General features: G+C 39.0%; 1 protein-coding gene across 4 annotated transcripts in view; it reads left to right on the top strand.

The window, feature by feature from the left end:
• The window catches only part of CXADR (CXADR Ig-like cell adhesion molecule), a 55,410-nt gene that overhangs the window by 5,708 nt on the left and 36,197 nt on the right, over window positions 1-13,505 (top strand). For all 4 annotated transcript variants that reach the window (XM_071563087.1, XM_071563076.1, XM_071563096.1 and 1 more), the window contains exons 2-4: window positions 11,258-11,427; window positions 12,079-12,283; window positions 12,648-12,803. In XM_071563087.1, coding sequence (XP_071419188.1) covers window positions 11,258-11,427; window positions 12,079-12,283; window positions 12,648-12,803 — 531 coding nt within the window. The remainder of the gene's footprint in view (window positions 1-11,257; window positions 11,428-12,078; window positions 12,284-12,647; window positions 12,804-13,505) is intronic.

The following is a 13,505-nucleotide window of genomic DNA, read 5'->3' as shown; positions in this document are numbered from 1 at the left end:
ACGGCTGCTCAGTTAAGTGTTTGATTGTACTGAGCTCCCTGATGCATTGACTGACAGATGTGCACAACGCACTCACACTGCAAGTGATCTGCTTCATTCAGTTCCCTTTTAAATGCCATCAAATTGGCAGGAAAAAGATCGAATCATGTGATGAGATTGCTTAGTGACTGTTTAAGCTTTCAATATCAGTTTGTAACACGAAAGTGACTTGCAGAGCTAAAGCAAAACACCCCGTGCAGTTGATGTAGACTTGGTTGGGGAGAGGCAGGTTTTTGTGTAAGTTGTGTCAGGATTTGCATTCTGATCTTCTTTGCTTTCTTTTTTGCTCAAAAGTATTTGTAGCAGTTATCCTTCATTTCATTTTACACTTTATAATACTATTTCTAAGTGGTTCCTTATGGCTCTAAAGTGCAGTTTGGAGGCACAATTTCAAACTCCACCTGGCCCCATTACAGATGTGATGCAGTTACATCTTGGTGTAATTTTGCATGTCTCTCGAGGTGGTTGTTTTGTTCATTCTTCCCTCCCTCATGTCAGAGCAACCTTGTGCAACTGCTGCTCGAGTCCATTCAGCTGATACCAAAGAAAAGTTATTTTTTAATAATGTTATTTTTCTGCTGGGTGATTTCACTGACTCACACCACTTCATGATTGCACAGCAGTGCTTGCTCAGAGTTGGTCACACCATGGCTGGAGTTGGTGTAATGGTTTGCAGGGTAAGCAAACCTGGATCAAGGATCAGGCAGCCTCACAGCCCTTCTCTCTCTGGCTTTGTGCTCCTGCCCCACTTACCATGTGTTCAGTGTAGCTGTGTTTGGGGAACTTCACCAGGCCAAAAAAAAGGAAAACTTGTTGCGCAGGGTCAATTTTTAGGGGAGTCAACTCTTTTTTCTGGCTTTCGTCATAAAGCCTTTTCTCATAAAGTGTTAGACTGGCATAAAGAGAGGGGACGGGATAAAACCTAAGGATGAGAAGGCAGGACCTCAGTAAATCCGAACTATGCTAATTGTCATTTTCTTAATACTGCAAGTTGAATTAGGGCCATGCTGGATCATTTAAATGTGTCCAAGTATCAAAACTTGGAACTCCTCGTGATCCTCTGTAGCTACTGGGCTAGACAGTATTCACATGTTTAAAACTAATCTTTATCCCGGTTTGTGTTACAGTATCCCCTCCCCCTTTCGGTTGCTCTCCGAAAGCTTATCCTTTGCTTCAGTAAGGAGATCCAAATGTCCCCTCTCTCCACTTGATAAGCACGTACCACTCGAGGAAGGTCATCAGCCAGCAGTTGCTAGGATACAGGCTTGTGCCTTTGGGTGTAGCAACCAAAAAGCGTCAAGAATGTGCTGAACAAGTAAGGAGCACAAGGACAGTTGTAAAAGGAAAGGGATGTTAGAATCTGAAGGCACGGGGGATGTTGGGAAAGAAATGGAAGTTGTGGGGAAATAAGAAGAAGATAATTAAAACTTTAGCCTCTGATTTTTACATTTTCACAGCTGTGTGACTTACTCCACCTGATGTTGGTGAACTGTGGTAAGGAATGAAATGAAGCTCATGCTGTGTATTTGTAGCATTGGCGTTAGTAGTTCTATTTGTGAGTCTTAAAGTTAAGAATTTTTTTTAATTAAATTGTGAGGATGAGTAGCTTCTGACTTGATTGTGCAGTACCTTTTAAACTGGGGCACACGTATGCAGCACTGCATGAATTGGAGATAGTTATTAATTTAATGCTGTCTAAAGACATGCAGACTGAAAGAAAATGTTATTTCTTTTCTGTCTTTGAAGGAGTGTGCTTAGCCTATTTAATGTCCTTCTAGTATTTTTTCTCTTGTGTGAGTTGATATAGGAGTTGTAGATTCAAGTAAATGTACCTCAGAAGTGATTGCTTCCCCACTTTTTCTTTTGCTTAGAGGAAGTGAAGTTCAGAAAGACAAGCCCACTGCTTAGAGACACAGCAGTAGAGGTGACTGTCCAGATGGTAGAACTTTCCCAGGCATGGTAGACTTTTTTGGTTGTGGGGTTCTTTTTGTTTTCTTTTGTATTTTTGCACTAAGTTCCCCTGCTCTTTCATCAGCCTTCTCTTTGTAGCTTATGGCAGAACCTTATTCCATGCACATAAGCCTTTTAGCTGCACCATCTGTGGAAAAAGTGCCCTGAAAAGTTAACCAGAGTTCTGGGAGTTTGGTCACTCAACTTTTTGAGCTCTTGGTAGAGGTAGCTGAGATAAAATGTACAAGAGAGGGATTTAAAGTGTCAAGCTTTTTTCTACAGAAATTTCTTTGTGGACTGAGTTTCATGATCTATTTTAATATTTTATATTTTTTATATTTTATATTTAATTTGAGACTAAATATACTAGGAAGGAGGAGACACTGTTTGGAGCAAGGACGGGAGCCCAATCTCTTCTATTCTAAGCAAGTGTTTTTATTCCTGGGTTGTTTTTACTTTCTCTGGCTCCATAAACTGTATCTGTTCTGCACAGGAGAGTTTCACTAAGATCTATAACTGGTTTAGAGAGCACTGTCCTGGGAGGTCTGAAATGCAGATGTTGAACATCTTTTGCCTGAGTATTAAATCTCTGTCTTGGAGGATTAAGCAGTTTTCTGCCTAGTGGACTTAGGTTAGTATAGAGACACAAGTTTTTCTCTCTAATCATTTTGGATTGGGCCTTTTTGAGGTTTAAGTAGAGGAATATGTAGTATGTGACTGTCACTAGCTCTGGGAATGATAGGTTTAGGCAGGCTTGTTTTTGCTAAGATGTTGGGGGATTTATTTATTTATTTATTTTTACAACTTAGAGTGAATTATGCTTATCTATGAAAATTGTAGGGTTGCATTGTATGGTAACAAGCTGTAGAGTGTCCAGCATGGAAAAAACGTGGGCTTTGAAGTATGTTAAACAGTAACTGTTTAACACTTGATATTAGCAGGACAGTACTTTCTTTGTCAGAAAAAGCTTTGTGATTTGCCTTTATCAGCACTGAATTATCCTAAAAATCTGAATTCTCTGTAGAGTGCTAAAATTGTAATGTAGTAAAACGAATCCTCTTTGGATACATAGATTTAGGTGCAGTAATGCTGTGCCACTCTCTTTTTATTTACTGCTGCGTGCTTATCTAGCTTTTGTTAGTTCGTTAGTAATGCTTACTTGTTCCTGTCTCTCATCTCTTGCTTGTTTTTACCTCAGGTGAGGTTACTGTGAAGGTTTGTTGTTCTTTGGTACCAGGGTGTCTGGCTAAATTAACAGGATGTGTATTGAGATAACAGTATTTTGGATTCTGTTCTGAAACATTTTTGCATTTCATTCTCACATCAGAAGTGTCCAAATCTGTTGGATTCGCTTTTTAAACCGAAGACAACTGATTTTTTTTATTGTGCTATTAAACTTCTGTTCTTTGATTGACATAATTGCTTTAATGTTTAAGTTTAAGTCCCTGAAGACTCTTCAGGGACTGTTCTTTGTGTTGTTCCATGTCATGGGACCCGTGGAAAAACAGTGAAGTTGAGAAAATGACAAAGCTGTTTGAAAAACTGGAATTTACTCTTTTCCCTTTGTCTTTTTGGTACCCCCAGGCTGCTCAGCCTAAATTTCCTCAGTCTGATGCAACTTCAACAGCAACTGAAATGGGGCTAACTCTGCCTTAATGTTAGACTGCATCAGGCCCAGGGACACAATGTCTTTTGGAATGTTTTGTGATGCATTGATGCTTGCCAGAAGCTGTAGCGTTTGTGACGTGGAGAAGCTTCGTAGTGTCTTGGGATGTAGAAACTGTGGTTACCCAAATCTGAGTATAGGCTTTTTTCTTTTTTTGAGGCTTTTCTGGCCTTTTGGGGAGAGAGGAGGTCTCCCTGCTAAATCTAGGATTTGGTTTGTGGTGCACTCACTTGTTATAAACTGTGGCAAAACAGCAGGAGGTAACTGCAGTTTATGGCCGTGCTGGCTGTGCTGACGTGACCCAGCTCCTGGGTGCTGCAAAAATCACTAAAATGAGCAGTGTCAAATACTGTTTTCCCTTTATTCTTTTGCGAAGGCAACTTTTAATCCAGGTAGTTGACTAGCAGCACCCTGCCTTGCAGAGGCTCCCTTGGGCAATTGAGGATGCTGATGTTTTTGTGTTGTAAGGAAGCGATTGCGAGATGGTGGCTGCTCCTGGGGCTGTCAGCCATAAAGGAGACTCGTGTTTGTGTTGGATTGTGCCAGTGAACACCAGGAAGTCCTCTCAGCACGGCACTCCTCCCTGTGTACCTACCTCTGTGTGCACTCTGAGCTTGCTAAATGTGTAAATTTAGATTGCCTCACTTAGTCCTATGGGACCTTATTTTAGAAATGCAGGTTTCAAATGAAATATTGTAGAAATTCTGTCTGAGTGAAGGTGGGAAAGGAGGGAGTTGGGGAATTTTGCTTTATAAAATCACTATAGGTAGCTGGAAAATGTCAGAGATAAAGTGTGGATAAGAAGCATATTCGGAAGTAAAATGTGGATGGTTAGGAAGTAGTTTTTGAGATTGAAGTCTGCCCAATGTAAAGATTTGATCACAGGTACATCTGTAATCTATTTGAAAGAAAAGTCTAAGGTGAAGTGTCTCTTAAGTGAGTTTTATAGCTTGTGTCTCTAAAAGCACTGAGGTGTGTTTCTGGTTGTGATCATTACTTGCTACTTAAGGCCTCATTCTTTGAAGAAAAGCATTTCTGTATTTACAGGCTCTCCTTGTTTGCAAGCAGATACTTGCAAACAAGATATTTTGGAGAGCCTGGTAGTAAAGTACTCTGCAGATGCAGTTGCAAAGGAATCAGATATGGCTTTAAGTGCAACAGCATCTTTGAAATCGACTCTTACCCTATGTAGAAACAGTCCTGTTACCCATTTCATGAGAGACTTTGTGGAGTTATATAACCCTTTTGTGACATAGCCTTATCTGGTGCCAGAAATACACCAAATTTACATGTACACTGAAATTTCTGTAAGCCAGCAATCAAGAATTTGAGTGTATCCCAATTAAATAAGAAAATACTTAAATGCTTAAGTAATTAATTTAATAAAAATTTGATTTGCTTATTTGTTAGTATATATCATGAATGAAGAAAACTTTTTTCCATTTTATTTTTTTTAATGGAAGAAGTCTGCTTTCTGTTTTGAAGATTCTTTTTACTAGAAAACAGCTTCCATCAAATTCTGTCAAATACTTCTTTTTCCTTATATTATTCTTAATAATAATGTAGTTTGCTAAGATCTGTTCCATTTGAGTGGTATTTAAAAGTAAGTTCAGAAGGAAAGAGTTTTTCTAAAGATAATGCACTGGTTTCGACCCCTTCAGAAATCATGTGGAAAACCTGTTCAGTCATAAAGATGTAGTTTGCAATACTCTTTAGGGTCAGATTTCCAGAGAAGGAGTATTTTATTCCACATTAGGAAACTCAGATCTGTATTGACCTCTTGCCTTCTTCTGATACAAACTTTTATGAGAGATAGTACTTACTCTTCAACATTGAGGAAAGGCGCTTGTCTCTTTGCACCCTGGCACAAAGGTTCATTCTTTTGCTTGCCCCAACCTAGTATGGCACATATTCTTCTTGCAAAAAATGGGAACAGTATACATTTGGATCAAGTGCACTTCCATGTAGGCTTTCAGCTGGTTTTTTGGGAGTGTGTTGCATGCTTGTGAGTCTAAACTTTGCAATGATTTATTTGCTGCAATCAGAAATTAGGTATTTAATTCTAATCATCTTTGAATAAGTGGGATAAGTGACTTGAGAAACCCTGATCTTTGGGGTGTGTTAAAACATGTCTGAAAAAGATCTGAAATTTTATCCATGAAACCGTGCTAACCAAAACAAATGCAGATCTTCCTTCAGCTTGATAAAATGTCTGCCTGTCATGTACTAGCAGTCACATGCTAGTGCAGTTGATCTGCTCATGTTTTGAGGAACATTCTAGGAAAGTTAAAAGAAGTGGAATCTCCCTAATTTGAGTGGAAACTGGAGAAAATGTCATCTTGTCACTGTGTGCGCTGGCTTTGTATGGATTGTTAATGCAGTTACAGAATTGTTTGTGTTGGACATGACTGAGGTCACGTCCAACCTTCCGCTTCAAACAGTGATTGCACTCAGTACATTGGTCTTCTCTGTGTCAGCCATCCTCTGTCCTGTTTTTCTTTTTCTTTCTTTACTCTTCCTATAATGGTGGAAGCTTTTCATGAGGCCCTGAAGTCCTGTGCTGCTTTCAGTTTTGGTTGTATTTTGACTTCCCTGTCAGGGATGCTGTGTATGCCTGGACAGTTCCTGCCTTGATAGCCTGTTCTTGCTTCTTCCTCCTTAGGCCAAGCTGGTAACTGATCTGTTTATTTTCCTGAGTGTTGGGATGTATTTCTGGTGTGGTTAGAAGCAGTTCTCCTTCAATACCTCCCAGCTTTTTTGATCTCCTCTGATTTTCGGATCCCCCAGAATTCCAGCTATTGAATGAGTCAGCCCACCCTTCTGAAGTTGTAGAGCCTGTGCTGGGGATTTGCCTTCCTCCCTCTTCTCAGGATTTTAAATTTCACTATTACATGGTCACTATACTCAAGGCTGCTGTTGATGCCATCCCCAAGTTCTTATTTTTCCGTGAAAGCAATTTAAAGAAAATATTAAAGGAGGATTGACTAATTTAGTACTGTTTTCCACCAAATCTTCCAGAAGCTTCCGGATTGTGTCCTGCTGTGTTAGTTACCCTTCCAGGGACATTGAAGTGCCCTACAATAACCAGTCTCTGTGGTTTTTAGAGGCTTTGTGGAATTGCTGAAATATACTTCATCAGCTTTCTTACCCCAGTCAGGTGATCTGTAATGAAGTGCAATGTTGTCCATATGGTTCTCTCCTTTAATCCTGAACCACAAGCACTTAGTCAGCCTGTTGTCCATCCTGTAGAACAGCTTTCTGTGTTCCAGCTGCTCTTTCAGGTAGAGAGTAATTCACCTGCTGTACTCTCCTTTGTTAAAAAGTATATATGCATCAGTGACAAAGCTCCAGTCATGCAAGCTATCCTGCATGTCTTATTTACTGTGGTGTCACAGTTCTGTGCTTTAGGTGATTCCTCTTTCAACATGCTTTATCCTCACCAAGGTCTCTTTTCCTCCCACCAGCCTGACCCATGTATTAATGTGTCTCAATCTCTATTCCCTCCCTTAACTTCAAGCTTCAATTACCATTTCTTGGTAAATCTCTCACTTAACAGGACTTATCACCAAATTTGATGAGGTTGTTCATAACCCCCTTCATCAAGTGGAGTCCATCTCAACTTTGCAGCCCTCATTTCTAAGGGGCACTTGTAGCCATAAAAATAAAATCCTTCTTGCAGTGCCAATCCTGAAAGGAGTGTCCTTAACTTGAAGAATGTCTCTATAAGCCTATTAGTCCTCAGATGAAAAGAGCAAGGAGAACAAACATCACCCATGGACCCATGTCCTTCTTTGCTCCTGGACTTTCCTAGTACTCATGATTTGTTCCAGGTCTCCTTTGGCATGATGGATGCCTGTGTGAGCAGGTTAGGGGGAAAAAGGATTAAAAAAAAAATAAAACAGTAGTGGTGATGATAAGAAGGCTTGGAGGACCCTTGACAATCTCTGACGTGTTGAATCTGGCCAAACCTCCTTCACCAGCACATCTGGCAGCAGATGTGTGTGTCTCTTCTTTGCAGAAGGGTATCTCCAGCTAGTATTACCTGCCACTCCCTTGTGTTGCTAATGCTCAGTTCAAACCCAGCTTGCTCTGGCACTTACCGTAATTGAGGTGCTTGCTGTCTCTGCATGCTAACGTTGACCAAAAGAAAGCGGAAAAGTGTGTGCTTAGTGTAAGAAAGAGGCTGTGGAGGCCAGTATAGTAAAAATGAGGTTCTGGGAGATGTGCAGTAAGAAAGGAATTGAGATTTATAAAAAATTACTGAGAATTAGAAGGCTCAGACTTATGATTGAGTACCTCTCTTAACAGCTAAGGTGTGCTGCAAGCTTCTGGTGCAGGAGTGATTTTTGACTGCTATTCTGAGGTTTGTGTGCTTTTACTTTCACTGACATGTTTGCCTGCAGTTAGTGTGCATGAAAATATTACTTGGACTTCACAATTTTCAAAAGTTTTGTTACAACTGTGTATATGGTGTAAGTGTTGGGTACTTTAGGCTGTTGGGTTCTGCGGTTATTTGGCACATTGTTACTATGTTGATTCATATAGAATCATAGAATGGATTGGGTTGAAAAAGACCTCCGAGTTCATCAAGTCTAACCCTTGGTCGAACTCCAGTTCATTTACCAGATCATGGCACTCAGTGCCACGTCCAATCTCAGTTTAGAAACCTCCAGGGATGGTGAATCCACCCCCTCTCTGAGCAGGCCATTCCAATGCCTGATTACTCTCTCTGGAAAGAATTTTCTTCTGATCTCCAACTTAAATTTCCCCTGGCAGAGCTTGAACCTGTGCCCCCTTGTCCTACTGCTGAGTGCCTGGGTGAAGAGACCAGCCCCCCACTTGGCTAGAACTTCCCTTCAGTTAGTTATAGACAGTGATGAGGTGATGAGGTATTTTGGATCAGAGAAATGAGTGCTACAGTAGAAACTGAGACTAATGTTTGCTCCTTCTGGCTTTTCAAGTACTTTAAGCGAGTTGCCCTGTTGTAGGCAGGATTATTGGAGTCTAGTTTCCTAGGAGTGTGTCTCTGAAATGTAATACTTCCAGTTTTTAACATAATTTTTCTTCCCCATTCCCAGTGTCCCTTTCTCAGTGTTGTGCCATCTGAACAAGAAACAGTTAATGTAACATCCACTCGGAAATTATACTCAAATGGAGTTGTCTGGCAATGAAGAGGCAAGAGATAGTTGAAGAATCTAATGCTTCTTAGCTATGTCAGAACAAATGTAGGGACTTCTGGTTGCACTGGACTGTTATTTCTGCTTTTGTATTTGTTTGAACTTGTCAAAGAGATGAACAAGTAATGGTGGAAGAGAGAGAGAGAAGTAAAACATTGATTGTAGGAGTCCCATTTGTTTAGAAAAGTAGTCAAAAAATCAACATATGAATACTCAGCTGTCAAGTTTGTTTCAGCTGTGTTTCAGCAGGTTATCAACTGAAAATCAGAGATTTTACGCCTTTTGGTAGTAGGGATGTGTCATAGCATCTCCAGAGTAGGAATTCTGTCACCCCAATCCACTGTGAAGAGGCAAATGTCATTGTGTTGCTCTTAACCTGAATTCCTGAACAGTTTGTGAAGTCCTCAGCAGGTCCCGTCATGGGGAGGGGGAAGGAAATGTGTGTTCTGTGATCCTTTGTTGTGGAACTTAAGATGGGAAAGTGACTGTTGCTGGAGATGCCCTCACAGAGCAGAAGCTCTGCTCCAGGGATTTACTTCAGAATGAAAGCTTTTAATTTCCTGAGTTACAGGTTTGAGGCTATTAAGGAAGTAACATCATAATGTATTTCATCATCAGTCACTAAACTGTACTTGACATCCCATCTCATTTCTTCAGTGTAGTAAAATTGAAAATGCAGAAATGCGATTTGGAGATGAACTTAAGAATACTGTATTACAGTTCCCTAATGATGTCGTGGGGGAAAACGGAACAGAAGAGTATGGAAGTCACTGAAAAACAACTTAGTAATTTGCATTATTTACTACTGTGCTTTATGGAAACCTGAAACTACCCATTTATAGAAATGATGACTAGTAGTGTTGTCTTTATTTATGCAAAGCTAACCAAATGTAAGGATTGCAGTGTAATGTATTCACTAGTCAAGCGACCTTTTTAAGTGGTTTAGAGTGGCTACTTTTACACTTGGAAGTCTGGAAAGATGCCTTAGGAGATAGCAGTTGTAGCACAGTATTCATGGAGATCAGCATCATTTAGGGAACACTATTGATTCAACCTAGTGGCAGAGAATTAGTTGCTCAGATCAGTTTACTGTGGGCAAAAAAGGGGTGCCACAAACCTTCTAGAATTATCATTGACAAGGTGTACATATGTTGGTAAGAGGCATTGCACCTAAATCTCTGTCCTGCCTCAATTTGCTGTTTCTTTTTTTTTTCCCTTCCTGCTCTGAAGGTAATATCCTGCAAACTAATACAAGAATGGTATGAAAGAAAATAATCTTAGTTAATTTGTAACTGTGTGTTTGTAATTAGTAATTGTAAAGGTCTTTGCTTTCAGGCTGTTGTCTGGAACTTAGTACCTCAGGTGATTCCTCTTTCTAAAGGATTTTTTAAAAATAGCTGTTAAAAGATCTCATTGTTTTGACATTAGGAAGAGAATCTAAAGTCTTGACAGAGAGCAAAATTTTAGTAAGGTAGGAGAGCTGTTGGTCCCTTTCAACTCAGCATATGCTGTGGTCTACTGCAGAAATACTCTACAATTTCTCTGTTCTATGAAGAAGTGCAAGTTATAGCATAAATGCGCTGTTTATAATGATTTTAAACTTGGTTCCCAGCAAGGTGGACAAACCAGTGGATGTACCAATGCCAAACCTGTTTCCATAGTGAGCATTTCCACTTGCTGACTGTGATGTGCAAGTCCCTGCACTTGATGGAAGGGAACCCTGAGTTTATTGTGAAATAGGTGGAATCTTGCTTCAGGCCTTTTGAGTAGTTCTGTATCATTATATGGATCCTTTTTCAGGGCTGAATTGAGGAAAATTTGTTGTTTGGAAACATGTTTTGCCTAGAGGCATGTAGATAGGGCATACACAGCCTTTTTAGAGGAGTAAGAAAAGCAGAAAGAACAAACAAATGTAAAAATCCCATTGAGATTTTTGAAAAGGATTAATTTATCTTCTCCCTATAGATAAAGGAGTCCTTATAACTCAACATAAAGTAAATTCACTTGATCTAAACTGGGAGTTCACAACAATTTTGTCTATCCTGGCAAATTTTGTGGCTGTTCCAAACTTTGATTTTATGCTGAGGGAGTAGTGGTAAGGTTTCAATCTAATAATTGAAAACCTGCTGCTGAGAATGTTGGGGTTTACTTTGTATGGAAATTGATTTGTACAAAAAAATGGTATGGCTTGAAAGATGTAGATGCCTGTTGGATGTGATTCGAAATGAACAACACATGACTGTAGTTTGTGCTAAGTAACAGGATCTGCACTGGATCTCTGCAGCAGTGACAAGTCTGACTAATGGCATGATTTCTGTACAGGAAAGTATATGATGACTTTGAATATCTACTCATATGTAACAGAAGACTTATGGTGAAAACTGCTTGTGACTTGTTTCTAAAGCAGAAAAAATTATTTTTATAGGTCTAACAAGAAGCTTAACTATAACTTCACTTGACCAATCAATGTTTGAAAAAGCACAAGGAGAGAAAGTTACGTTGCCATGTACTTTTCAACTCTCTGAGGAAGATGAAGGCCCACTAGATATTGAATGGGTATTGATACCAGCAGATAATCAAAAGAAGGAACAAATAGTAAGTAGAAACTTTGTTTTGGAGAATGGTATTTCAGTTGTTTGAGTAGGTCAATGTATGAGTTTTGTTACTGACTTTTTAAGTTTCCATCTTTTTGGGTGGTGTGCCTGTGATCTTAAATTACTTTGAAGCCTCAGTCAGATGAAATAGAGTGGGAGTTTTGGAATAGCAGGTTAAGTATGAAATGTCTCGAAATTTTTCACTCTAAGCTTGGCTTCTAATGAAGTGCTCTCAAATTTAAATCCACTTGAGTTCCAGAAAGCAAAGTTTGCATTTGTCCCTGCCTTATCTTCCTGATTGAAAATGTGTTTATGAGGATTTAATGTTAAATATATTCACTCTTTTGGTGTCTCACTTTCCTTGAATTGGAAGCCTTATCAATGAGATGATAGATTTGTTTTATTAGATGGGTTGTACAGAATGAAATTAGAGCAGTTCTAAACAGTTTTCTTTCGGCTAGAAGTCAATACTGATATTTTGATACTTGGGCAGGTGTAGAATGATATTTTGCAGATGGAGATATTTGACCATGTCATACTTCTGGGAAAAGAACTATTGAAAAAAATCTGTTACGAATCTGAAGAGGTCAAATTATTTTAAATGTTTGCAAGCCAAGTGGATTTTTGAACCATATTTCTTTTTTTTTTATAGATAATTATGTACGCTGTAGACAGGGTCTATAATCATTATTATGCTGCTCTGACCGGGCGGATGCAATTTACTCATTCTGATCCCAGATCTGGTGATGGTTCATTGGATATACAGAACTTAAAGGCAGCAGACACTGGCACATACCAGTGCAAAGTGAAGAAAGCTCCTGGAGTTCAAAGCCAAAAAATACAGTTGACTGTACTTGGTAAGATAATTTCTTTTTTTTGAATTTTCAGGGACATTTTTACTGTTCTTATTGTGCTTTCTATCTTTGATGTCTAAAATGAAAATTTCTGCTGAGTGAAGTCATATTGAATTTATGATGATGCATTTGTTACTGAGGCTTTGGGAAGAATGGACACAATTCTGTTCTGGGAGAAGAAAGGAGTAATAATGAGCACTTTAAAAAATTCTGTGCCTGCCTCATATTTCATAGAAAGTCTTCCCATGCATTAAAATGGTTTGTTGCACAAGCTTTGTCTTTAGCAAAATGGACTGACCTAGTAGAATACAGCTAGGAAGCATTTTGATTATGGCTGTTATTAATTCAATGATATTTTTTTTATTAGTAAAGCCAGCAAGGACTAAATGTTCCATTGAAGGATCACAGGAGATTGGAAAAGACGTTACCTTGAAATGTGCATCACAAGAAGGATCCCCGCTTTTGTCTTACAACTGGAGGAGAGTATCTGGCACACAGGAACTTCCTGCCACTTCCATGCTGAGTACTGTTAAACTTAATTTATTATTCTGAATTACTTAAAAAGAACATAGTAGTATTTGTGGCTTATTTTGACTTGTGAGCATCTTCTATTTAGTATTAATAAGGAGTAGTCAAGATAAATGTCTCTTTTGTCGTCTCACTGGGCAACAAAACTGACTTTGAAACAAATTGGGGGTTTATCTTGCTTTTTTAATTGATTCTGGGAAATGTTTCAAGCTTTATGTGTTGAGATTCTTAACATTAGGGTGCAGGATCTTGGTCACCTGTGCTGTAGTGTTACAAGGATAGAGTTAAGATATTCTGAATTTTGACTGATGGATTCCAAAATATTTTTATTGTGAGAACTTTGTTGTAAAATGTTAATTTGTGAGTTTTGTGCAAGTTACTCTAGACTGTTTTTGTGGCATTGTACTGCTCAATGCCTGCTGCCTTTAATCTTTGTAGTTACAAAAGCATTAAACCTTGAGATGGTAAGATTTCATTGCAAATGTAGCAGTTAAAGAATCTGCTTGCCAATAGGCATATTTTAACTCAGGTATAACCAGATATAAAGGAAAAAGGGACATCATGTGTCTAAGAGTAGCCGCAGTGGATTTCTAGGAGAGAGAATAAGAAATTGTGTAGTTCTTTCTTATAGGGGGTCTCCTATACTGCTGTAGTGTATGCCTCGGGAAATTCAGATGTGGCTTCAGTTTGATTTAAA

The sequence above is a fragment of the Pithys albifrons genome, chromosome 1 (genome assembly GCF_047495875.1).
Source record: "Pithys albifrons albifrons isolate INPA30051 chromosome 1, PitAlb_v1, whole genome shotgun sequence".
Lineage (NCBI taxonomy): Eukaryota > Metazoa > Chordata > Aves > Passeriformes > Thamnophilidae > Pithys > Pithys albifrons.
This window is presented reverse-complemented; position numbering and strand designations above follow the sequence as displayed.